This window comes from Epinephelus moara, chromosome 12 (assembly GCF_006386435.1).
Source record: "Epinephelus moara isolate mb chromosome 12, YSFRI_EMoa_1.0, whole genome shotgun sequence".
Classification (NCBI taxonomy): Eukaryota; Metazoa; Chordata; class Actinopteri; order Perciformes; family Serranidae; genus Epinephelus; species Epinephelus moara.
This window is the reverse complement of record NC_065517.1, coordinates 7,449,054-7,469,358: the sequence shown is the minus strand read 5'-3', so window position 1 is coordinate 7,469,358 and position 20,305 is coordinate 7,449,054. Positions and strand designations below refer to the sequence as shown.

Sequence of the window (20,305 nt, the reverse complement as noted above, 5' to 3'; positions counted from 1 at the left end):
TTACATTTCCTCCAACCTGGACACCAGAAAAATTTCCTTAAACTTCCCAGCTGTATGGAGGCTGTGTTAGTCTACAGTGACAGAGTAGCACTCCTAGAGTCAAACAGCAGATATGGCTTTAGAATTGGAAAGTGTTGAAGGGTGGGTTCACATTTTTCCAAATACAGACATGTCCATATGTACATTGAAAATGTTATTGGTCATTGTTATCATTCCTCTTGTCCATAACGGCTGCAAAGGCATCCCTCCTAAAGCACTTTTAATGAAAGTAATGGGGGACAAAATCCAAAGTCCTCAGCAAAAGGTAGAAGCTAACATGAAGCCTCAGAAGTTTACACAATACAACAATTAGGCTTAAGTCTTCCAAAGTAGCTGTGTCCACAGACAGTTGATGCAACTTAGGTTTGGTATAAACAACTTGGAATTATCTGATTTTAGGGGCAGTGCAAACAAGCCAAAACACAACACTGACATAATATCACTTGTAGGTTGATGAGACAAACGTTTTAGCAAACAGTTGCATCAACTCTTCTAACAGATATGTACATATGTATACAGAATCTGTAGGCAAAGGGACAAGTCTTTGGTATCAGATGCATTCCCGGCTTCCGTCTACAGTCTGTTTGTAGGCCGAGAAGTACTGACCAATCACATTTGAGCAGCAGGCAAACAGTTCATGGAGAGCAAAAGAGGCACACCACATTGGGCACAATGCAGTCTCAGAACCCATCAGCAATCGTGTGACAACTATTTAGCTTTTTATTATTATTACTATTATTATCATTTAACTTATCTGCATTCTTATGCAGATTTCTGCTTATAGAGATGAGCCGAGATGGCCAGTGCACAGAGGAGGAAGTCTAAGCCTGGATATCTGCAGATTACACTGGAAGCCCCACAATATTGGCCACGCCTTCAGAGGCTTAATGTTGTCAGACTGATAGCCTATGGGTTCAGAGATTGACAGTTGCCAAACACATGCAGCAGACACAGAAACATTATCAATCATTTGGAGTTGTGTTTATGACCACGTAATGAGTGTTAGTCCAATACTCACTCTTGTTTTAGCTCTGGTTTGGTCTCATCTGTCTCTTTAACTTCTTAATGTTTCACTATGTTAACCAACTTGTCTCTAATTAGCCCCTTTTACACTGCAGCAGTTAGCAGCTAACTCAAAGAAGAATAACAGCAACTAAAAATGTGCGCAAACTCAAAAAAAAACGGTAAGGTCTGGGAGCTTGTTACCCACCAAGCAGAAGACGAGATCAGCCATCATATAACGGACGGTAAATAATTGTTATTGCCATGCTATGTTGTTGTTATTGTTTATAAAGCGCAGCCAACGCATATGTTAAATGTCACGCTAGAGGCCAATGCTGTTGTGTCACATGTCATACCCGTCATGCCTCTTTTGCTTTCACTTTGCCGGTATGCTGTCTAAAATTACACACTGGAGCAGCATGATGACACTATCTATCAGCTGATAACAACCGTGAGATGCAGGTGAAAGTAAGTGGACCTTGAGTTCAGATTTTTTTGTCACACAACAGTTTGCAAGGTTAAGAATGATGCTTCATGCTCGATGTTCATAGGCATACATGAGCATTATAGTTGAAATGTTAAAATGAAGTGTGTTTCATTTGTTTTTGTTCATTCCTAATCAAGCTTCTGTCATTGAGCGGTTGACACTGTTGGCCTCTGACTTCTCTAGGTTGTAAACCCAGAAGTGTTCAGGCACTGGACTCTAAAGCATCATCTCCCCACTCTCCTCCTCCTCATATTTTAATTTTTATTACCAACCTCATCAATCCCCTGCTTCATTCTTTCTGCCTTTTTTTTCTCTTTTTATTAGTTTCATGTTTTTTCAGTCTCAATCCATTCATCATATTAGCCTTCTAAAAACTACTCCTAAATTCCTTTTCCTGAGCAGAGGAATGTTGCATATGAAACTCTGGCCCCTTTATCCCGGATTAAGTTTTCATAACGGCACGCTGCCAAAATATCCAAATACAGCTGGTCCAAACAATATCATCAGAGCGAGCAGCAGCACATGTAATATTGTTGTAGCTGTTACAATATGATGCCATGATGTTCCCATGGAAAATTGGTTTGCGATGCCACAACAGAAAACACAAAGCACATCTCTCTCTCTCTCTGTCTCTCTGTCTCTCTCTCTCTCTCTCTCTCATTGTGTCATACGGATTACTGTTAATTTATTATGCTGATCTGTTCTGTACGACATCTATTGCACGTCTGTCCGTCCTGGAAGAGGGATCCCTCCTCAGTTGCTCTTCCTGAGGTTTCTACTGTTTTTTTTCCCCGTTAAAGGGTTTTTTTTAGGGAGTTTTTCCTTATCCGCTGCGAGGGTCATGAGGACAGAGGGATGTTGTATGCTGTAAAGCCCTGTGAGGCAAATTGTGATTTGTGATATTGGGCTTTATAAATAAAATTGATTGATTGATTGATTGATGATACACAACAAAATCTCCAAGGATAAAGCATTCACACATGAATAATACTCAGCACTGGCTTTGCATGCGCTCTCCTTTCATTTCAGGTTTCTGACAGTGAAAATACTTTTAACAGTCCCAACAAACCAGTGAGTTTATATGTGTGCCTGAAACATTTTGCTTCTTAACATCAAAACTTTAAGTCATTTCCCAAATCCAGGAAACCTGCAGCACAAAAGACCTGTTGTATCTACGGAAGCAAATTGATGATGGAGAAAAATGCCAGTACCTCATAAGGAGGATTATATTTCAAACTGTAAGGATGAATAGTGTGAAGATGTACAAGCTCAACCTACATGTGCCTTCATAACCTGAATGTCTTCAGTATGGGCTAACCCCTTTCTTTTAAACAGACACAGGCTGTTTCATCACTATAAATAAGGGATGCACAATAATATCGGTTTGTCATTGCTATTGGCCAATATCAGCTTTAAAATGAACTATGAGAATCGGCCAACATGCTTTTGCTTATTTTGCACAATGAATACATATTACACACACTGAAAAGCATTCTATTTCATGTCTACCATCTGCTGGTGTGCTATTGGGATAAGAGTGTGCATGCATAATACGATTTTAATTCTACTACAGAAGAGACTTGATGATGACTAAACTTAGGATGTGTGGAAAAATGGAGTAGTAATGGAGCAGTCCATCGATCTGTCCAATGAAACTGATGCACACTGAGTCATGAAAAGTATAAGTAAGTAAGAAAAAAGTAAAACGTAGTGCTTGAACCTACTAATAATTAAGGTTGAGAATCGAGATCCAGTTCAGTTGAGAACTGGTTCCAAATTGTCTGATCTATCAGAATTGTATGCCTCTGAACTTATCAACTCCTTTTATCGATGCAGACATGTTTTTCTGATAATGTTAGAATGAAGAACTGGCTGACAAGCCTTACCCTGCAAAACAAGAACAGTAATGTTTCTTTTTTTCTCATGCCCATGTTCTACGTCACATGGAACATGAAGCAGTGAGGATGTTGACTTTTATAGAAACATGTAGCTTTAGCCTCAGTCTTTCAGCATGTGTGCAGCCAGCAAGTGCATATTGGTTCTTATTTGAACAAATGTCAGCCAGAGACAGAGCCTTTGACCATTTCTCACAGTTAACATTGAATATCTAGCTACAATTGTCATTTCAGATGGCAAAATGGAATCGTTGTTGGCTAACATAGAGAAGCCTAGTAAAACGGTATGGTAAATCTGCCACCATTATAGTAAGCTGTATATGTGCGATTCTAGAATGGACAACTTGACAGGCGGTGTGAGAGCTGAGATGAAAGAATAAAGCAAGGCCTCAGAGGACTCTTTGTCACTGTATGTGTGTGTGTGTGTGTGTGTGTGTGAGGCTCCTGAACGGAAAGCGGTGGAAGTGTGTTCCATCTGTCCATGCAGCAGCTCAGCTGTTACTGTTAAACATCTGGGTGCATACAACACTCTGTGAACTTCTGCTGGAGGTTACTCAGCATGGAAAATGTATGCTGGGTCAATTTACACTTGCCTGAATCAAAGTTTAATTCACTGTCATCTGATGAAACTGTTTGTATTTTGATATTAAGGATCTACGCACGTACATCATACAGTATGGGGATCTTAAGCTGCTTAAGTCTGACATTGAGAAAGAGGAGATCAAAGTTTTTTGGAAAGAAAGTCTTCCAGGGATTCAAAATGCCTAAAAAAACAACTCAGGACATAACTGAAAAAGACAAATGAAAGAATAGCCAGGCTGATAAATCAGCCAGGCCGGCTTATGTTGCTGATAAGAAAGAGGACATTGAAATATGGAATTGAAATTTAGAAACAGAGCCACCATTAAATAGTTTGTCCACCAAAGAGCACTGACAAGTTGACTTTTACACTATAAAATGTCCAGCTTGGTATGTATCTTCGTGACATTTTAAAATTCTATATAAAGATATCTCATAAATTGCCTCCTTCCTGTTATATGCCTCCACAAACAAGTCAAGTTAAAGTTACACTTTACATCCATGTCTGTGAAAAAGTGGACACTTCACACACATCTTCAACCTGGCAGCAAGATCTATGCAATCAGCACAGTTTCAAGGTGGACTCCTAAGATAAGCGTCACCAATTCAGTATCTGACCAAATGTCTCCCCTTGTGTTCCTGAGTTATATATAATATGATATAATGACCAGAAAAGTGTTTTTGAGGAACATTTTGATGTTATAGTGAAGCTGACCTTTGACCTACCTTTTGGATATAAAGTGTCAACACTTCACCATTTTATCCTATTAGACATTTGTGTGAAATGTTGTCATTATTAGCATATCAATTCTTAAGTCATGGCAATACATGTTTTGTGAGGTCACAGTGACCTTGACTTTTAACCACCAAATTCTAATCTTGTTCTTGAGATATCCTGCTCACTAGAATGGGAAAGGTGAACAGACGTACAGACAGGTAAATGGCGGTACAGATGCAATACATACGAATGGAAAGACGGACAACTCAAAAAAAAGTATGGCTCCGGCCCTAACTGAGGCATAAAATGTTTATGTAAATGTTATGCAAAAACTTAACGGTTTATATATCATAATATGATTTTTTAAGTAGAAACAGACAACCACCGCAGTCACATAGACAACTGGATTGCTTTCTGTTTTTCTCCGAGCCTAGCAACTGCCACAGTTTCCAAAATTACTTAAGATGTTCCACCACCTGCCATTTCCGCAACTGGGGATAGTAACTGCAAAAAAATAACACTGATACTGTTTGAAAACAGGGGATAGCTACCAAGAGCTATCACGTAAAAAAGAAAAGAGCTATCTTCTTCCTGTTTTGATTGCGCAATGGTTGACGTACTTCCTTTGTGCCATCGAACCTTAATTTCCTGGAAGATGGTACCTGGTGGCAGACAGAATTACACAGTGACAGCGAGGCTAATAGGCAACTAATTTAAACGCTAATAATGTCATTATTCTATAGTCATTACACTGTGCAACCAACATTTACTTCATAATGATAACTTAAAGCAAAAACATTGTATAATTCCACTTTAAGTTCCCAAATATTTATACTAGTTTCTGCCTAAAAACACAGTATTGGTCAGGTTATAGTTGAAAGCTCAAAAAAGTATTGCTTTGGTACTGAAGATCAAGTAACTAAATGGCATTAGCCCAACAGCCTGAAACTGCAAACCATTTTAACCAAAAACTGAACAGAACAGAAATAAAGCCATATTTTTGGAAAGGAATACCCACTAATTAGAGCAAAGATCCAACAGCAACATCTTGATATCCCATCACCTCAAGATCACATATGCACACAGAGTTTAATGAAGAGAAGATGTCTTAGCATATCACTGTGTGACACCCACACAGGAGCACACTTCACCAAAACCGTGATCTCACTGAGACAGCCTGCAGCAGGCTGCAGTCTCAAAATACTTCAGTGGGGTGAAAACACTGGCTGTGCATCATTCCTCTGACTGAATGTGAAGCTGCTGGATTTATTTTTATTAGTATACATTTCAAACATGACAAACATGAGGGTTGTGTTCATATGTTAGCAGCTCCAGTGCTGCTGATGCTTTCATGCTCTGTTTGGTGTCTAATTGATTTAAGAGATGCAGATGAGCCCATGGAAAGAGTTGTTGGATATGTTATTCAAATTGATTCATGTCAAAATGACTGAGCAGATCTATTACCCTACTCACAAACAGCAGCAAATGATAAAGTGATTTTTGGAAGCTCACAACTTTGCAGTGACAGGCCAGTGTCACTAGCTACTCAGCCACCCTAAAAAACACAGACTAAGGCTATTTTCACTAGACTACATCTATGAGTCACACCGCTCAGTGACACAATGGGAGTAAAACGACACCCAAAAGACGCAGACACTATAATACAGGCCGCTCACAGGGAATAAAAAGCTTGTGAGCTGATTTGGGCCAGCCAGTTATCAGATTTCCCTGTTTTGGTTGCTTTTGCTGTGGGTCAGTTCAGTTGGTCCAGAAAAAGGACAAACAAGACAAGCAAACATAAAATCATATGAACTGACAGGTACATAAGTCATTGGACAATTGTGGTGATGTCATCCTGCTTCACCAGCACTAAACAGACCCACCCTGATGACTGACAGCTAGTCATTAGCTGAGGCTATAATTGGACAGGTAGAAACAGGACAGGAAAAGAGGTGTCATGTACTGTGATACTGTTGGGGGAAAGTTACTGACTGTGTGACTGTGCTATGTTTCATTCATTTTACACACCTTTAATAGGTAACTGCTTAAGTGCAGAGAGCAGGACACATGTTCAACACGTCCTTCTCACTTTCTGATGTATCAGGGATAAATTTTGCACTAGCATGCTAACATGCATGTGTGTTGCTATGGTTACTAAATGATCCTGTACATCAATTATACAGATCAGAAAATAGCGTTGTTGACAGTTGTGGTGCTAAAAGCGCAAAAAACAAAAAAATTAACCAACAGCAAAATCTAGCCAGTAGTTTTTTAAGATACCTTGTCCACCAGCACCAAATTATAACTGAAACAATAGTCTAACAATCACTTTGTGAAATAACAGAATTTAAATTGCAATCCTTTTGATAACTGATTGATTTTTTGAATTTTTTTTTTTACCAAAAACACACAGCCACACAGCCATGCTAGCATCTTAACAGCATGTCTAACAGTCTTTTGACTGTTGGTCAACCAACTTGATAGACCACCTAGCACTACCCCACTGGTAGGGAGACACAATCATAAACCAAAGTAGTACCAAAGTATCTACCCTCATCATCAGTCTAATTACCAGACTCACTCACCTTGGTGACAGCTACTTTTGCGCCCTTGTTGATGAGCTGGACCACATTGTCGGCTTGCCCCTTGTGTGAAGCTATAAGGAGGCGCTCGGAGAGTGCGAGGACCTCAGCCGCATCCTGCTGGCTCATGAAGCAGGGCAAGTGATGCTGCTGTCGAGGTCAGACACGGTGCTCCAGATGGTGAAGAAGACAGCTGTGGCGACAGTCTCCTGTGCTCTCTAACTCATGGTGAGCTCTGCTGTAGACAGGGGTGTCAAACAGGAGCTGCAGAGGCTGCCAGTGCTGCTGTTTCTTCTGTTGCTACAAACTCCACAAACTGTCAGGACCCCTCCCCTTCATCCTCTCCTCTCTGCTGGGAAGAGAACAGGAAACACATGGAGTGAAAACAAGCCAGCATGTGCTCCGCTCATAAGGCTGGCAAACAGGAAAACAGGGAGGAATGGGCAGAGTGGACCGACATCCCTACTGTCCAGGTTGTTAAACCAATGTACAGTCCTTGTGGGATCATGTGATCTCTACAGAAATAATCCCGAATGAGAGCAAAAAAGAGGGGTCAAATTTGGTCAGAGACTGAGTGCATGCTGTACTTTGAACAAGCCCAAACACAATGAGACATTAAAAAATTGCAACACAGTCATAACCGCAAACAGCACAGACACACTTCTGTGGTTTAATGAGTTCCTCCGTGACACACTTCTGTGGTTTTGGTCTAACCACAGGAAGCTAGGGTGACTAAAGGAAAAGGCCTGCCGTGCCTCAAATGTCTCAACTGATTTCTCATCACTATTAAATACACTGACAGACAGTCATTGAGTTGTCATACACTGGAGTGCATTCCTGCTAAATTAGGTATTTTACAAGTTTCCAAAAGAGATCCTGTTATCTTCCAGTTTGCCTCAGTGTACTGTCAATGACTGCCAGCATTATGTGTAACCTTCAAAATATGGCCCTCAGCTGAAACCTGAGATGTGAAAATTTGTAAAAACATACTGGCTGCCAGAGAAAAAATCAATCAAACTTTTATCTTGATGATGCAGATTTAAGTTTCTGTGACACTTTCCTACCTCAGTTTCAATTATAATCCAAGCAATAAAACATTTAGAGAGCAAAGAGTCCAACAGTACATTAGTCTGAGTGTCCTTGAACATCCACCTTCAGCCAACAAGTATCAACAATATTAATGAAATACTTCACCTGCAAAATGACAATTTGCATAACCATTACTGACCTCATGTTACCTTGAATTCATAAAGAAAACTGTTTTTCTTGCATGTCTAGATAGTGAACGGAGAATCCAAAATAGGTGAACGCTCTTCATGAACAACAAAATTACATCAAAACATCTGTTAACAAATTCTCACACAACTTCCCAGATACATGCAGTTTCGCTCAAACATATTAGTAGCCCACAAACAGTCTCGTGCAGTCTCAGTCTCAAGGGTGCGCTACTTGTAGATGGAAGTGTTTTAAATAGTTAGGTTTTAGCTAAAATGCCTGTGTCTAGGAAGAACTGAGCATTTACTGGGTAAATGAGACTTTGATTATACAGCACGAGTTGTGTAAATTAAACAGATATAGTTCTGCTGTTGTTAAACGCAGTCCCCATTTACTTCAATTCATGAAGAATTTTTTTTTTTTTGGATTCTCTGTTTTCACGCATGACTGACATGATGCAGCTGTACAGAGGAGGAGTAAATTCCACCCTAAGGCTCCAAGATAACATTATCTTGTCTCTTCTGCTTGGAAGTGGCGAATTAATAGCTCACAGATACTTAATATAACACAGTCTCTGGCCTATGTTTGATAACTAGCGTTGGTAAAAGATGTGTTGGCACATTTCTGATCCATCATTAGCGACGTCACATTTTTTCTACTATAATACATGAATACCACTGAGCCCCATTTAAACTTTAAAACTTTATATGGAAAAAAGAACACAAATCTTCCAATATCCGCAGTTAGTTTAAGGTTGTTTAGTTGTAAGAGAGAGAGGCAAAAAGCATGTATGCAGCAAAGTTTTGGTGAGTTCACTGCAAATTTGTTATTGTGTGTGCCTGCTTAGCTCAGTTCACAGTTTAAGTTCACAAATTAAGAAATTACTGCAAGGGAAGGGAGTTGTGTTCCTAGAGTTTGTCCTCTAGACAATTAAGAATTCTTGTAAAGTGTGACATGGGCTAATGGGTCAACGGTGGGCTAATTTTTCCCTTAAATTTGTTTATTATTGTTACTATTGTTATTTCATTTCCAGTCCATCCCTGGAATGTAAACATAACTTTGTTTATTAAAAAAAACACATTGGAATTGCAAAAACAGCATTATTTAAGAGGCTTAACCTGCTCATTCCATGCATGCTGTCTCTCATTAAGTCTCAACATATTTATTTATAAAGACACCAACAGATGACATTTATAGGACACAGATGGAAAATTCTGTCAACTGTGGAGTATCATAAATACTTTCAGTCTGGCTCAGTGGGCTTCTTTCATGTCAAATTCTTTTACTGTCACTTATCAATCCAGTCATAAAATGAGCAGGTAATAATTGGAGTAAAAACAGATGCTCTAAGCATGTCCTGACATGAAGACTCTGTGATTAAAGAGCCTCTATTACATGTTATTTATGCTGTCAGAACTCCTAATTATGTGGGCATACACTACAGGGTGTTGTCCCTTTATAAACTGTGTATTCTGCTCAAAAATTTGCTTTTATGATCCAAGAGGTGTTTATTGGCTGTAAAACTGGAACTGGGGCCAGCGTAATCCATGCTTACTGAGCTCCACACCAGAAACACACACTACAGCAGACTACAGCACACACACAGAGAGGGAAGAACTTTAAGTGTTGAGTTTGAGGTTAAGTTTTCCACACAGTCTCTTTGTTCCTTTAAGTGCTAAATACACAACAAAACAACAAGCTCTATCCAACAGCAACACATCAAAGGTCTGTTGATAGACTTCAACAGGTTCCATCAAGTACTTCTAATTCTGTTGCTATACAGTACGAAGAAAATAAACTCCCTTGGACTTTTTCACATTTCATTTTGTAAACACACTGGATTTTTTTTTTTTTTTTTTTTAAGTGTGCAATTATTTACTTGGGATTTAATATTTTTATAGAATTTAGATTACTCTTGTCTTTCACATACTTCTAGACTCTTGCACATGGTTTTGCAGGGAGCAGCTTCGTGCTCTCTGTGTTGATTTGTTGTCTTAATGTGGTGGTTCTCTGAATGAAAGTAACAAGAGAATGCAGAGATGCACTATTTTCAGCTTTTCTGCCATGAGGCCTTTCATCCCAGCCACAGCAGGCTCCGTCTGTCTCCCACAGTAAGGCTTCAGCCAAGGTTCTCACAGTCTCGTGTTCATCCAATTGTTGCCCTCAATTAACTGGATTAATGTGTGTGTATGATGCCCGGGTCAGATTATTAAACAGATCCCTGCATGTGCCTCCGATCCCCTCTGTGAACCTCAGTGGGGCTGCATGACTGTCTCTACACCAGTGGTTCTCAAATTATTCTGGTGTCCCCCCTTTTGGAAGCTGAAATAAATCACATCCCACCCCTACTGCATTTTTTTCAATCCTAACAATTCTGGAGAAACTGGTTACACACAGAGCTGAGTTAAAGTTAAGTTTAACTTCTTTTTTTTTCAACTATGTAATATTATTTATTTATTATTTCAATTCATAAAACTGTCCTGCTAAAAAGAATTAGCCTACATTATTACTGTATCCCAAACCACAACCCTGCTCTTTCCCTCACCAAGTTGTTTTTGTGCCTTAACCTTACCAAACCTTAATCCTAACCTAAGCAATTACTTACAGATATCGCAATTGTGTTATGAGTCACAATTTTAGAGGAAATGGTCATTTTTGCATTTCATATTCACTGAAAAAATATTAAAATGATGATGTTAGTTTTACTAGGGTCTGCACCAAAACAAGCAAGTTCCCTTACTTCTACAATAAGATTTTTAGGCCATTCATCTCTGTAGTACTACTAGAGCTGCACAATTAATCAAAATATTATCAAAATTGCAATATGGCCAAGTGCAATATCTAAATTGCACCCCCTGCAATTTGGATATTGTACTTGGCCTTATTGCGATTTTGATAATATTTTGATTAACTGTGCAGCTCTAATTGTCAATAGGGGTGTACCATATCATATCATTTACAATAATACTGGTATAATTTTTAATATGATATTAATATGAAAAATTCATATCATGATACTCTCGATTTTTCGAGGTGTTGACACATTGACATCATACTGTTACGCAAGGTAAAAACAAGCATAGGTGAAAGCAAAATTATTAATGACTATGCGCTCGTTCCAAAAAGAGGAGCAGTTTCAGTAGTGTGAAATAAACTGCTTTATGAACAGCCCCGGACTTCTCCGACTCTTTTAGCGACCGCTCAGAGGGAACTCATTCAGCAGCTCCTCTGGCAGCAGCACAGCGTCTCTCCCTCTCCTCTTACCATGCACACATGATGGTGACGTCAAGTGATTTTGTCATAAACCTTTGGTAATGTAAACCTACGTGACACTCACGGCTTGACAAAAACTACATTTATGTGAATGTGCAATAGTTATTGTAGCATAACAGGCTCTCTCAGGTTACAGCGTGATGACTAGAGGAGAAATGGCAGAGCATAAAGGTCCAGGTGGAAAAAAAAATTAACTCAGTCATTTAGGATTTTACTAAAAGAGAAGGAAATCACTTGTTGATTTATATATATAGATCCCAGAGCACATTTTTTTGTATCTGGGAACTGTTTAAATGTGTAATTTGGTGATTTTACTTTGTTAAACTTTTGATATTGTATACAGAATCTCACTCTGAGTTACTGTTGTTTACAAACTTAAGAAATGAGAGATCATTTTTGTTTAGTTTTTACTGAATATTTGAAGGCAAACTGTTAGGTTGAAATGTAAAACTGCATCACTTATTTTGCTGCAATTCTATGTTCTTAAATAAATGATATACATATATATATATATATATATATTTTTTTTTTTATTTTTTTTTTACTAATTTTTCATATTATCAGGATATCGTTATCGAAAAATACCCTGAAATATCGTAATATTGTTTTAGGGCCATATTGCCCACCCCTGGTTGTCACATCACACATCAAACAATTTTTTTAAAGACATTTGTTGAACAGTTTTGAAAGGCATAGACAAATGCTGTTGATATGATCAGGTTACAAACAACATAATTTGTTCTTTTAATTTGAAGGACTTGTTGCGATTTTTAATTTACCATTTTATTATTCAATTTGCAAAATCACTGTGGGTAAAAGTCATGAGCTTGACAGACTGAGGCCAGTCAAGTTATTAGACTACGGATTTTAAAGTTGGACCGGTGATAAACAGTTGGGATGACCTCTGGTATCTACCATGCTGTACTGGAAACACATCTGGGGCTGTAGTTATGGAATCTTAACAAAATCATTGTTTTACTTTGTTACAATTGCAAGGGTCCAAATGTGCAAGGTCAATACTTATTTATCTTAGCATGGACAGTAATCATAAAGAGCATGCTTCACCTCTTAGACAGCTGAAAGAAACAGCTCATTGACAGATTGTAGTGAGTTACAGATGCTGGTTGAACAGAGGCTAGCCTGGCTGTGGCATCATCTTTTTGGCTTTCTTTCACTGTAGGCTGTAACATAATATGAGGAAACAAACAAGCAAAAATAACACAGTATAATAGGACTAAATGTTTTCTCTTTTATTGCTGTCAACTCCCCTGCGCCTGAACAAATGAATAAGTTTGCATGACAAGTGACGCTAACATTATAAAAGCAGTATGAGCTGAGAAAAGGATTAGCATTTTGTAGCCATTTGTTTCCACGGGAACATTACAAAGCCTAACTGGTAACCTGAGACCAACACAGGATGCAAGAGATAGTGAAAACAGCATTTTCAACTCAACACTGATTGTGTAGCTCCACTGTGCAGAGGAAGAGGCATGTCCCATCTGATCCCTGGAGTCTAATCTGTGATGACAGTCCCTCTAATGACTGTGTGTTTCATTACCGGAAACACAGCGCAGAATGAGAGAACATGGTACAGATGACATCAACAAGACACAGCGCCGCGGGCATACATGGCTAAACCCAGAGAGAGAAATAGATTATTTCCAAGACATTAGCCCTTCATACCGACTAAACTATAAAACATGGCTGTGCAATACAGTTTCTTGGCCACATCATTTCTGCTGGACACAGTTCCAATTTTAAAACAGAAGAGTATCACACGTCTTACACCAAATCCCCAATGAATTAAAACCAGAGCTGAAGAAATGTTCAAAACTGCAATAAACAGTACTATACTAGGCTTATTGAGCATCAGTGAAAATGAGTGATGCTAGATCAAACAGGAAAGGCCTGACGGATGGATTCTGCAGTGCAACAAATATCCTTGAAACATTCCAGAAATGTAAAATCAGACCACACAAAGTGGAATGCCAAAGAATGCATGACAAACCTCACTATCGGAGGTCAATTCGCTTGAGCTGAAAAGGGTGCTAATGCACTATGGTAACATCTGAATGGCTCCCTCCTGCCAGGGAAAACTGAATAAGATTAAGCGAGGGGGGGATTTCTCTCCCCGACTGCATTCCAGTTGATTCTCCAGATCCAGTTCAGTCAGAGACCCACACACACAAAGCAGGCCTGGCAGTCATAGCGAGGCTTCTCACACGCAGCTAGGCAACGGGGCTTTTGTGCAAACTTTTGGAACTCAGGACTCAGTTCAAGAACAAGAAATGCCAAGCCCCTTGCTTTTCACATGGCCCAGGGAGGAGGCCCTGGAGAATACTTATTAACCTGCTCGCTCCTGAAAAACAGCCGCCTTCTAATGCAGGCACATCACTTCATGTCTGTGTTGCTGCCAACTTTGAAAAAGAGGGCTATCAATAGAGGAGATGGAAAGCATTTTGTTTTGAAATGTTAGAAACAATGAGCCAAATGAAAAAGAAGAGTAAAATACAATAGCAGTAGGAATATATGTAATATTTGTTTTACACTGTATGCAGTGTTTAAGCCAGAGTTGCCTGGGAGGAGGTCAAATGGGCCCATTTGTAGTTTAATAATACTGGAAGTAGAATTACCACCCTGTGGTTGTATGTCTCCATGCACCATTCAAGTTTCTCTTACAGTTTACATCCATGTCTGTGTAAACATGGATGCTTCACACCCATCTTCAACTCAGCAAAACAAAAGATCTGTACAATCAGCAGTTTCAAGAGTAAAGTTACCAATTCAGTATCTGACCAAAAGCCCCCCCTTCTGTTCCTGAGATATGATGTTGAAAAATGGCCAGAAGTGTTTTATGCAAATAATTATGATGTCACAGTGAGGCTGACCTTTGACCTTTGGGATATAAAATGTCATCAGTTCATCATTATATCCTATGAGATATTTGTGTGAAACATTATAAACGCTTATAAATTCTTGAGTTATGGCCAGAAACACGTTTTGGGAGGTCCCTGCGTTGGTTGAGTTGGTTTAAAGGCTCTCTAAGTCTTCCTAAGCTTGAAAAGTTTTTGACACATACAGCAAACACCTCCTCACAATCCGCTAGCTACATGTCCTCTGAATATGCTGTGAAAAAGTCCGGTCTCTGTAGGCAGCCCAGGCTCTGCAAATGGCAACAAAAACATTTGGGTCCAGGCTGCATCAACCAGCCAGTGCGAGACAGGCGAAAGCAAGCACATACACATGAACGCGATGCCCGTGTCTCACGGTCTCGCGCACACGTGAATGCGGTGCCCAAAGACGCAGTTAGAGCTACAGGCTACAATGAGGCTAAAAGGCGTGCTAGCTCCGTTGTGTTTGATAACATTGTTGAACGTAAACAGAAGTGAAGTGTTTTTGTTGCCATTTGCGGAGCCTGGGTTGCCTACAGAGACCGGACTTTTCCACAGCATATTCAGAGGACATGTAGCTAGCGGATTGTGAGGAGATGTTTGCTATATGTGACAAAAGCTTTTCAAGCTTAGGAAGACTTAGAGAGCCTTTAAGCTAAAGAAGCAGGATTGATAAGGATGTCAGGGTAAACCAATCAGAGGCAGAGAGTAGGGAAGGTCAGGCCTACACCATACTAGCAAAAGAATATTCACGCTGGGGAATGCCTGTAACAGAGAATAGCGAGTTTTTCCACAACGAAAAATCCCCAATAAAAGCCTCTAAACACAACTGGACATGTTCCAGAAGGAATATGATCCAAAATCAGGGAGACATTAATGACACCAGCAACCAAGATTACATGTTTCCCTAATGTTAGCATGTAGCTACATGTTGCAGTGTAGGCTATGCAATGTAAATACTTGCAGTAGCCTGCCTGGATCAGATGACCATATAAAGAAATCCATCACGAGCTGACCTTAGCTTATCTTGAAAGTAGTTAAAGAGGTTAGAAAGGTTAGAAACAGTATTCAGAGCTGGTCAAAGCCTGTGGTTTGCCATTCACATTAACCAGAAAACAGCAAATACTTGGAATTTGTAGTTTGACAGATCTATCGACTGTCTAAAAGTGAAACGCCTACAAACAATATTAATCCCATTGATATTTGCATAAATGTCAGTTGACAACTGGACAATTAGTTAATTAGTCGTTGCAGCTCTACAAATAACATAACAATATAAATAATGGGAACTCAACTGTTTAATTTGTCATTTTAGTAAAGCACCATGGATTGAAATACACATTAATTCACATCTTGTTTAGCTGTTTTTCTAAAAAATTTGGTTAATTTGAGCACTACATTTGGATGACAACTTTTTTATTTTGACACTGGAACCCTGATTAAAGCCTGGAGTGTTTAACAGAGTTTCTTTACAAAGAGGACAGGGTGACCTGTCCACACCCAGGGCCCTCATGTCTTTTTATCACCCTTCCCTCCTGGGAAAAGTCTGGGTCAGTGTGGGGTCAACAGCCTGGTTGCTCAGTCTGACCTCACTGGAATGTGTCCCACCACTTGCTGTTGCATTTCTTTGTCCATTAAAATCACTACAGTTGTAAATCACAATTTCTAATGTAATAGACTTTAAATGTAGAAAACAAATAAAAATGAGCTTAACCTTTTAGACACACTGCAGAAAGTGACAGTCCCACTTATCATGTAAAATCAGAGAGTTAGTTCTCATGGTAGGACAGCTGGACTAAAGCAAAACTGACAAATGCATGTGGACCAATTTTTAAAAATAAATTAAATGCAGTTGGTAGTGGTACACAGAAATATTTACTACAGTTGCCCATGAAAGCAATCTACTTAAGTAGATTAACAAAAAAAAAACAAAAGAAATCCACCATCTAGTACAGTGGTTCCCAGGTGGTTGGTCGTGTCCAAAAGTGGGTTGCAGTCCATTCTGAATGGACCATAAGTGACTCTCGAATGTGTCAAGTTTGTAGAAAACAGGCTTTATTCTGAAGTACAGTGAATTTTAGGCTCAGAACTTTCATTTTGAAGTGCCGTTCCTTGCTGTAGAGTGAGTGACTAACAGACAACTACTTAACAAAAACAGCAAACTAGCTCGACAACATGGCAAACGCAAGTATGCCGCTGAATATATTAAACTGTATGGACCTTCAACTAATGACTATTGAAAACTTAACGTGGTTTAAGATAGTATAATCAACCCTTTGCTAAGTCCCACCGTCAAACGCAGCCTGGCAAATCATAGTGTTGCATCAGCCAACTCTGACAATTAATACTATGCTGCAGTCATTTCAGATTGTCTTCATTTTCGGCCTGGTTTTGTGGATTTTGACCAAATCATGGTTAAACATTGTGCTCTGGTGACATGAGACTCCTTACCCAGAGAGTTTTGAAGGAAGTATGCGCCAAACTTTGTCACTAAGTTAGCACTTCTATGCTACACTCGCTAGTGTTACTGAAGGTTTACTGAATGTATACACATGCTGTTTTTTCTCTGAGTGAATAAAGGCATACGCATAATGCATACAGTGTGCATGTAAGTGTCCTCAGTTTGTTGCATGGGGTTCAGTGAACCAGGGGAGGTTCCTGATGTTTGGGTCAAAGCAGCTCCTCTGACATCTGACATGTTGGATCTTGCTGTTCAGTCTGTTGGAGCTGTGATGGGCTTCATACAGAGAAACAGCTGTGATGGGAGGTGCCCACTTGATAACCTCAGAGACGTACCTGCTCTGACCTTCCTGACTCATTCACAAATCACAGGGAAGAAGCAAACATTTCTCGTTTCTGGAGGATCCAAGAAATCTTAAAAAAATAAATAAATAAATAAAAAATTCACTGGCTGATCTAGCATCAGTGGGTGGAGAACCACTGATTCCCAAAACAAAATTAGTGCACTCATACACTAGATTGGCAATGATATACCTATCCTAACTATATTAACAAGAATGGACAAGGTTTATCTGCTCAGGACTATGTCATTATGATCACTAAAAGGGAGTTCACTTTCATTTCTGCATAGACAAAGTTAGTATACTGGTAAACTATTTTAGGACTGTTTAAATATTTGATGCATCCCAAAGCTCACAGGCAGACAGATTTTCTGCCTCTTTCTGTTATATGTTATAAATTAAGTCTTTGGGTTTTGGACTGGTGTTTGGATAAAACAGGTACCGTAAACTTGTCACATTCAGATCTGCAAACTTGTAATTTTATAGAGAAACTGATGACATTTTCGGACCAGATTAATCAATCAATAAAGACGGTAACTGGCAAATTAACGGCAACAATCTTTTGTTGCAGCGCCACAAATGTTAACTTGTTACAAACTTTGATTTTGAACGTGTAATTAGTTTATGAAAATAATGCCTAACTGAGCATGAGATGATTAATCAATGTCCATGCTCATCTCAGGAAGCGCAGTCTTGTCACACAGGTGTAGCAGGTTATGTTGAAGTGCAATAACCTGAGCCTGACTGAGCTTCTGATGTAAGCAAGAACTGCTAAACAGTGTTCCAATTGCAAATTAAGGGTTCTGCTTTGTCCTGTTCTCGGAAATATGGACTCCTGAGTTCAAATTGGCATGAGAGGGCTCAAATTTCCAAGGACGTGAATTTGAATTTAGCAGACTTTAGCAGTACTAGTGTAGAAGCACCAAAAACCTCCTTCATGCTTCTTGAGATATGATTGCTCAGACCACATTTCTAAGTTGGTCAGGGCCACATACTGCCACTTTCTTTCAGCAGCGTGTGCACCAATGCTTCCTGGGTCACACTGAGGGGCCGCCTACTTAGCTGACGTCCTTGCTTATACAACTCACCACCAGAAAAGAACACTTTCTGTAGCTGCTGTTAAACAGGTTAGACGCAGCGCTAACCAACACTCCCCAGAGCTGCTCTCCTCCTGGCGAATGGCCAGTTCAGTGTCTGCAAGGTTAGCATGAGCTAACACAGCAGCAGCTGATAAACGGACACAAACTCACACCGACACCAAAAAGACTCGACTCTTTAATGAAACCCATTAATAATCATTAGGTAATGTTAGCTGTGTGATGCTAAAAGTTAGCCCTGTCACTGTGTACACGGGCCATGGATGTACAAAGAGAGCTCTATACAGCGCTGCAGGTGGGGCCCCATCGATTCCTATGAAAGCTGCTCAGTGGTGCATGAACACCAAAAAAAACAACTGCCGCACATAAAATTACCCTGATAATCAGCACTGCTTCTGCACTGCATGGCCCGTAGAATAGGCGCACAGGAGACTACTGCTGGCTGAGCCGCTAATTCTGGTTGAGCTATCCACTAACTTAAATGAGAATAAAATGATTCAATTGTGCCGCTCTTCTAAATATGTCATTTCCTGGGGGTTGTGATGCTCAAAAAATGTATTCACTGACTTACAGATATCTCTTTCCCCATGTAAATCAATGAGAAAAAGATTTTTTGGGCCACAGGGCATGACGTGACAGTGTAATAACACTGTTCGGCCACTACGAAAATTGGCCTCAAAGCCCAGCAAAAATTCCTAGGGGTCTGGTGTGGATAGACACTCAGCAACTGCCTCTGGCTGAAAACAATAATAACAAATAAAAAAAATCAATGTATTGTAAATACTGTACAATTCCCCGCAGTCCTTCCCCTTGAGGAAAACGCAACACATCTGATCTTTACAGAAACTATGTACATGTTTATTTTGCTTATGGAGTGGAGAAGTGAGATCTGATTACAAATAGTCACTCAAGATGCATTATAATGCCAGGTGTAAACAGACAGACTTTAGAGCTGTCCATTTGTGATCAGATCACCCAGGACACATGATAATACCACGTTGGAACAGACTCAAAGTTGTAATAAAGCATGTCACAACTAATTAAGTTGTAATTCTTCACAATAATCTCTTACCCATGGAATATTATCTACTACAATAATCAATTCCTCTAGGTATAACAACTGTTTGTAAATGTTATTACACATTATGTAATATTAGGAGTGACACAACTACATAAACAGACTCTATGTTGAGATGAAGTTTCAGCAGTTTTCCACAGCAGGTGTGCCAGCTAAACCAAATACTGACAGCCCTGAATTACACCTTTCAAAACAGTGTTTAGCTGATGAGAAACACTGAGTCCATCACACACCTCATGTGTTTTCTTCTTTATGCTCACAATGCAGCACTGAAGTCAGTGTCACTTGGTAGCTGTCAACACTGGCACCATGACTGATAAGTGAGAAGGCAACTGCGCATCCTTTAAGACCCTGTGCAGCAGTTGATATCCAAAGTATGTCAGGAATGTGACTGCTAGTGCCCACCTGTCAACATATCTAACAGCATCCCATTCAAAACCCACCAAAAAAAGCGTTCATTAAAGTTTCAGTGGGTGTGAGGATGTCAGATCTGGCCAACAAGAAAATGATGTGACCCATTCACTGACCCCAAAAATACCTTAAAAAGTGCACAAACGTCATTTAGTCTGCATGTCAGGAAAGGAATGCTGTGTTGCATTTTTTCTGCTTTCCGTTAGTTACTGACTCTAAAAAGTTGGCTTGTGATAA

The 20,305-nt window shown here is 39.6% G+C and overlaps 1 protein-coding gene across 3 annotated transcripts in view; it reads right to left on the bottom strand.

The window, feature by feature from the left end:
- The window catches only part of ankrd6b (ankyrin repeat domain 6b), a 60,945-nt gene that overhangs the window by 25,099 nt on the left and 15,541 nt on the right, over window positions 1-20,305 (bottom strand). For 2 of the 3 annotated variants that reach the window (XM_050058471.1, XM_050058474.1), the window contains exon 2: window positions 7,306-7,654. In XM_050058471.1, the coding sequence (XP_049914428.1) occupies window positions 7,306-7,431 (126 nt within the window). In that variant the 5' untranslated portion in view covers window positions 7,432-7,654. The remainder of the gene's footprint in view (window positions 1-7,305; window positions 7,655-20,305) is intronic. The other variant, XM_050058473.1, reaches the window with a different exon arrangement.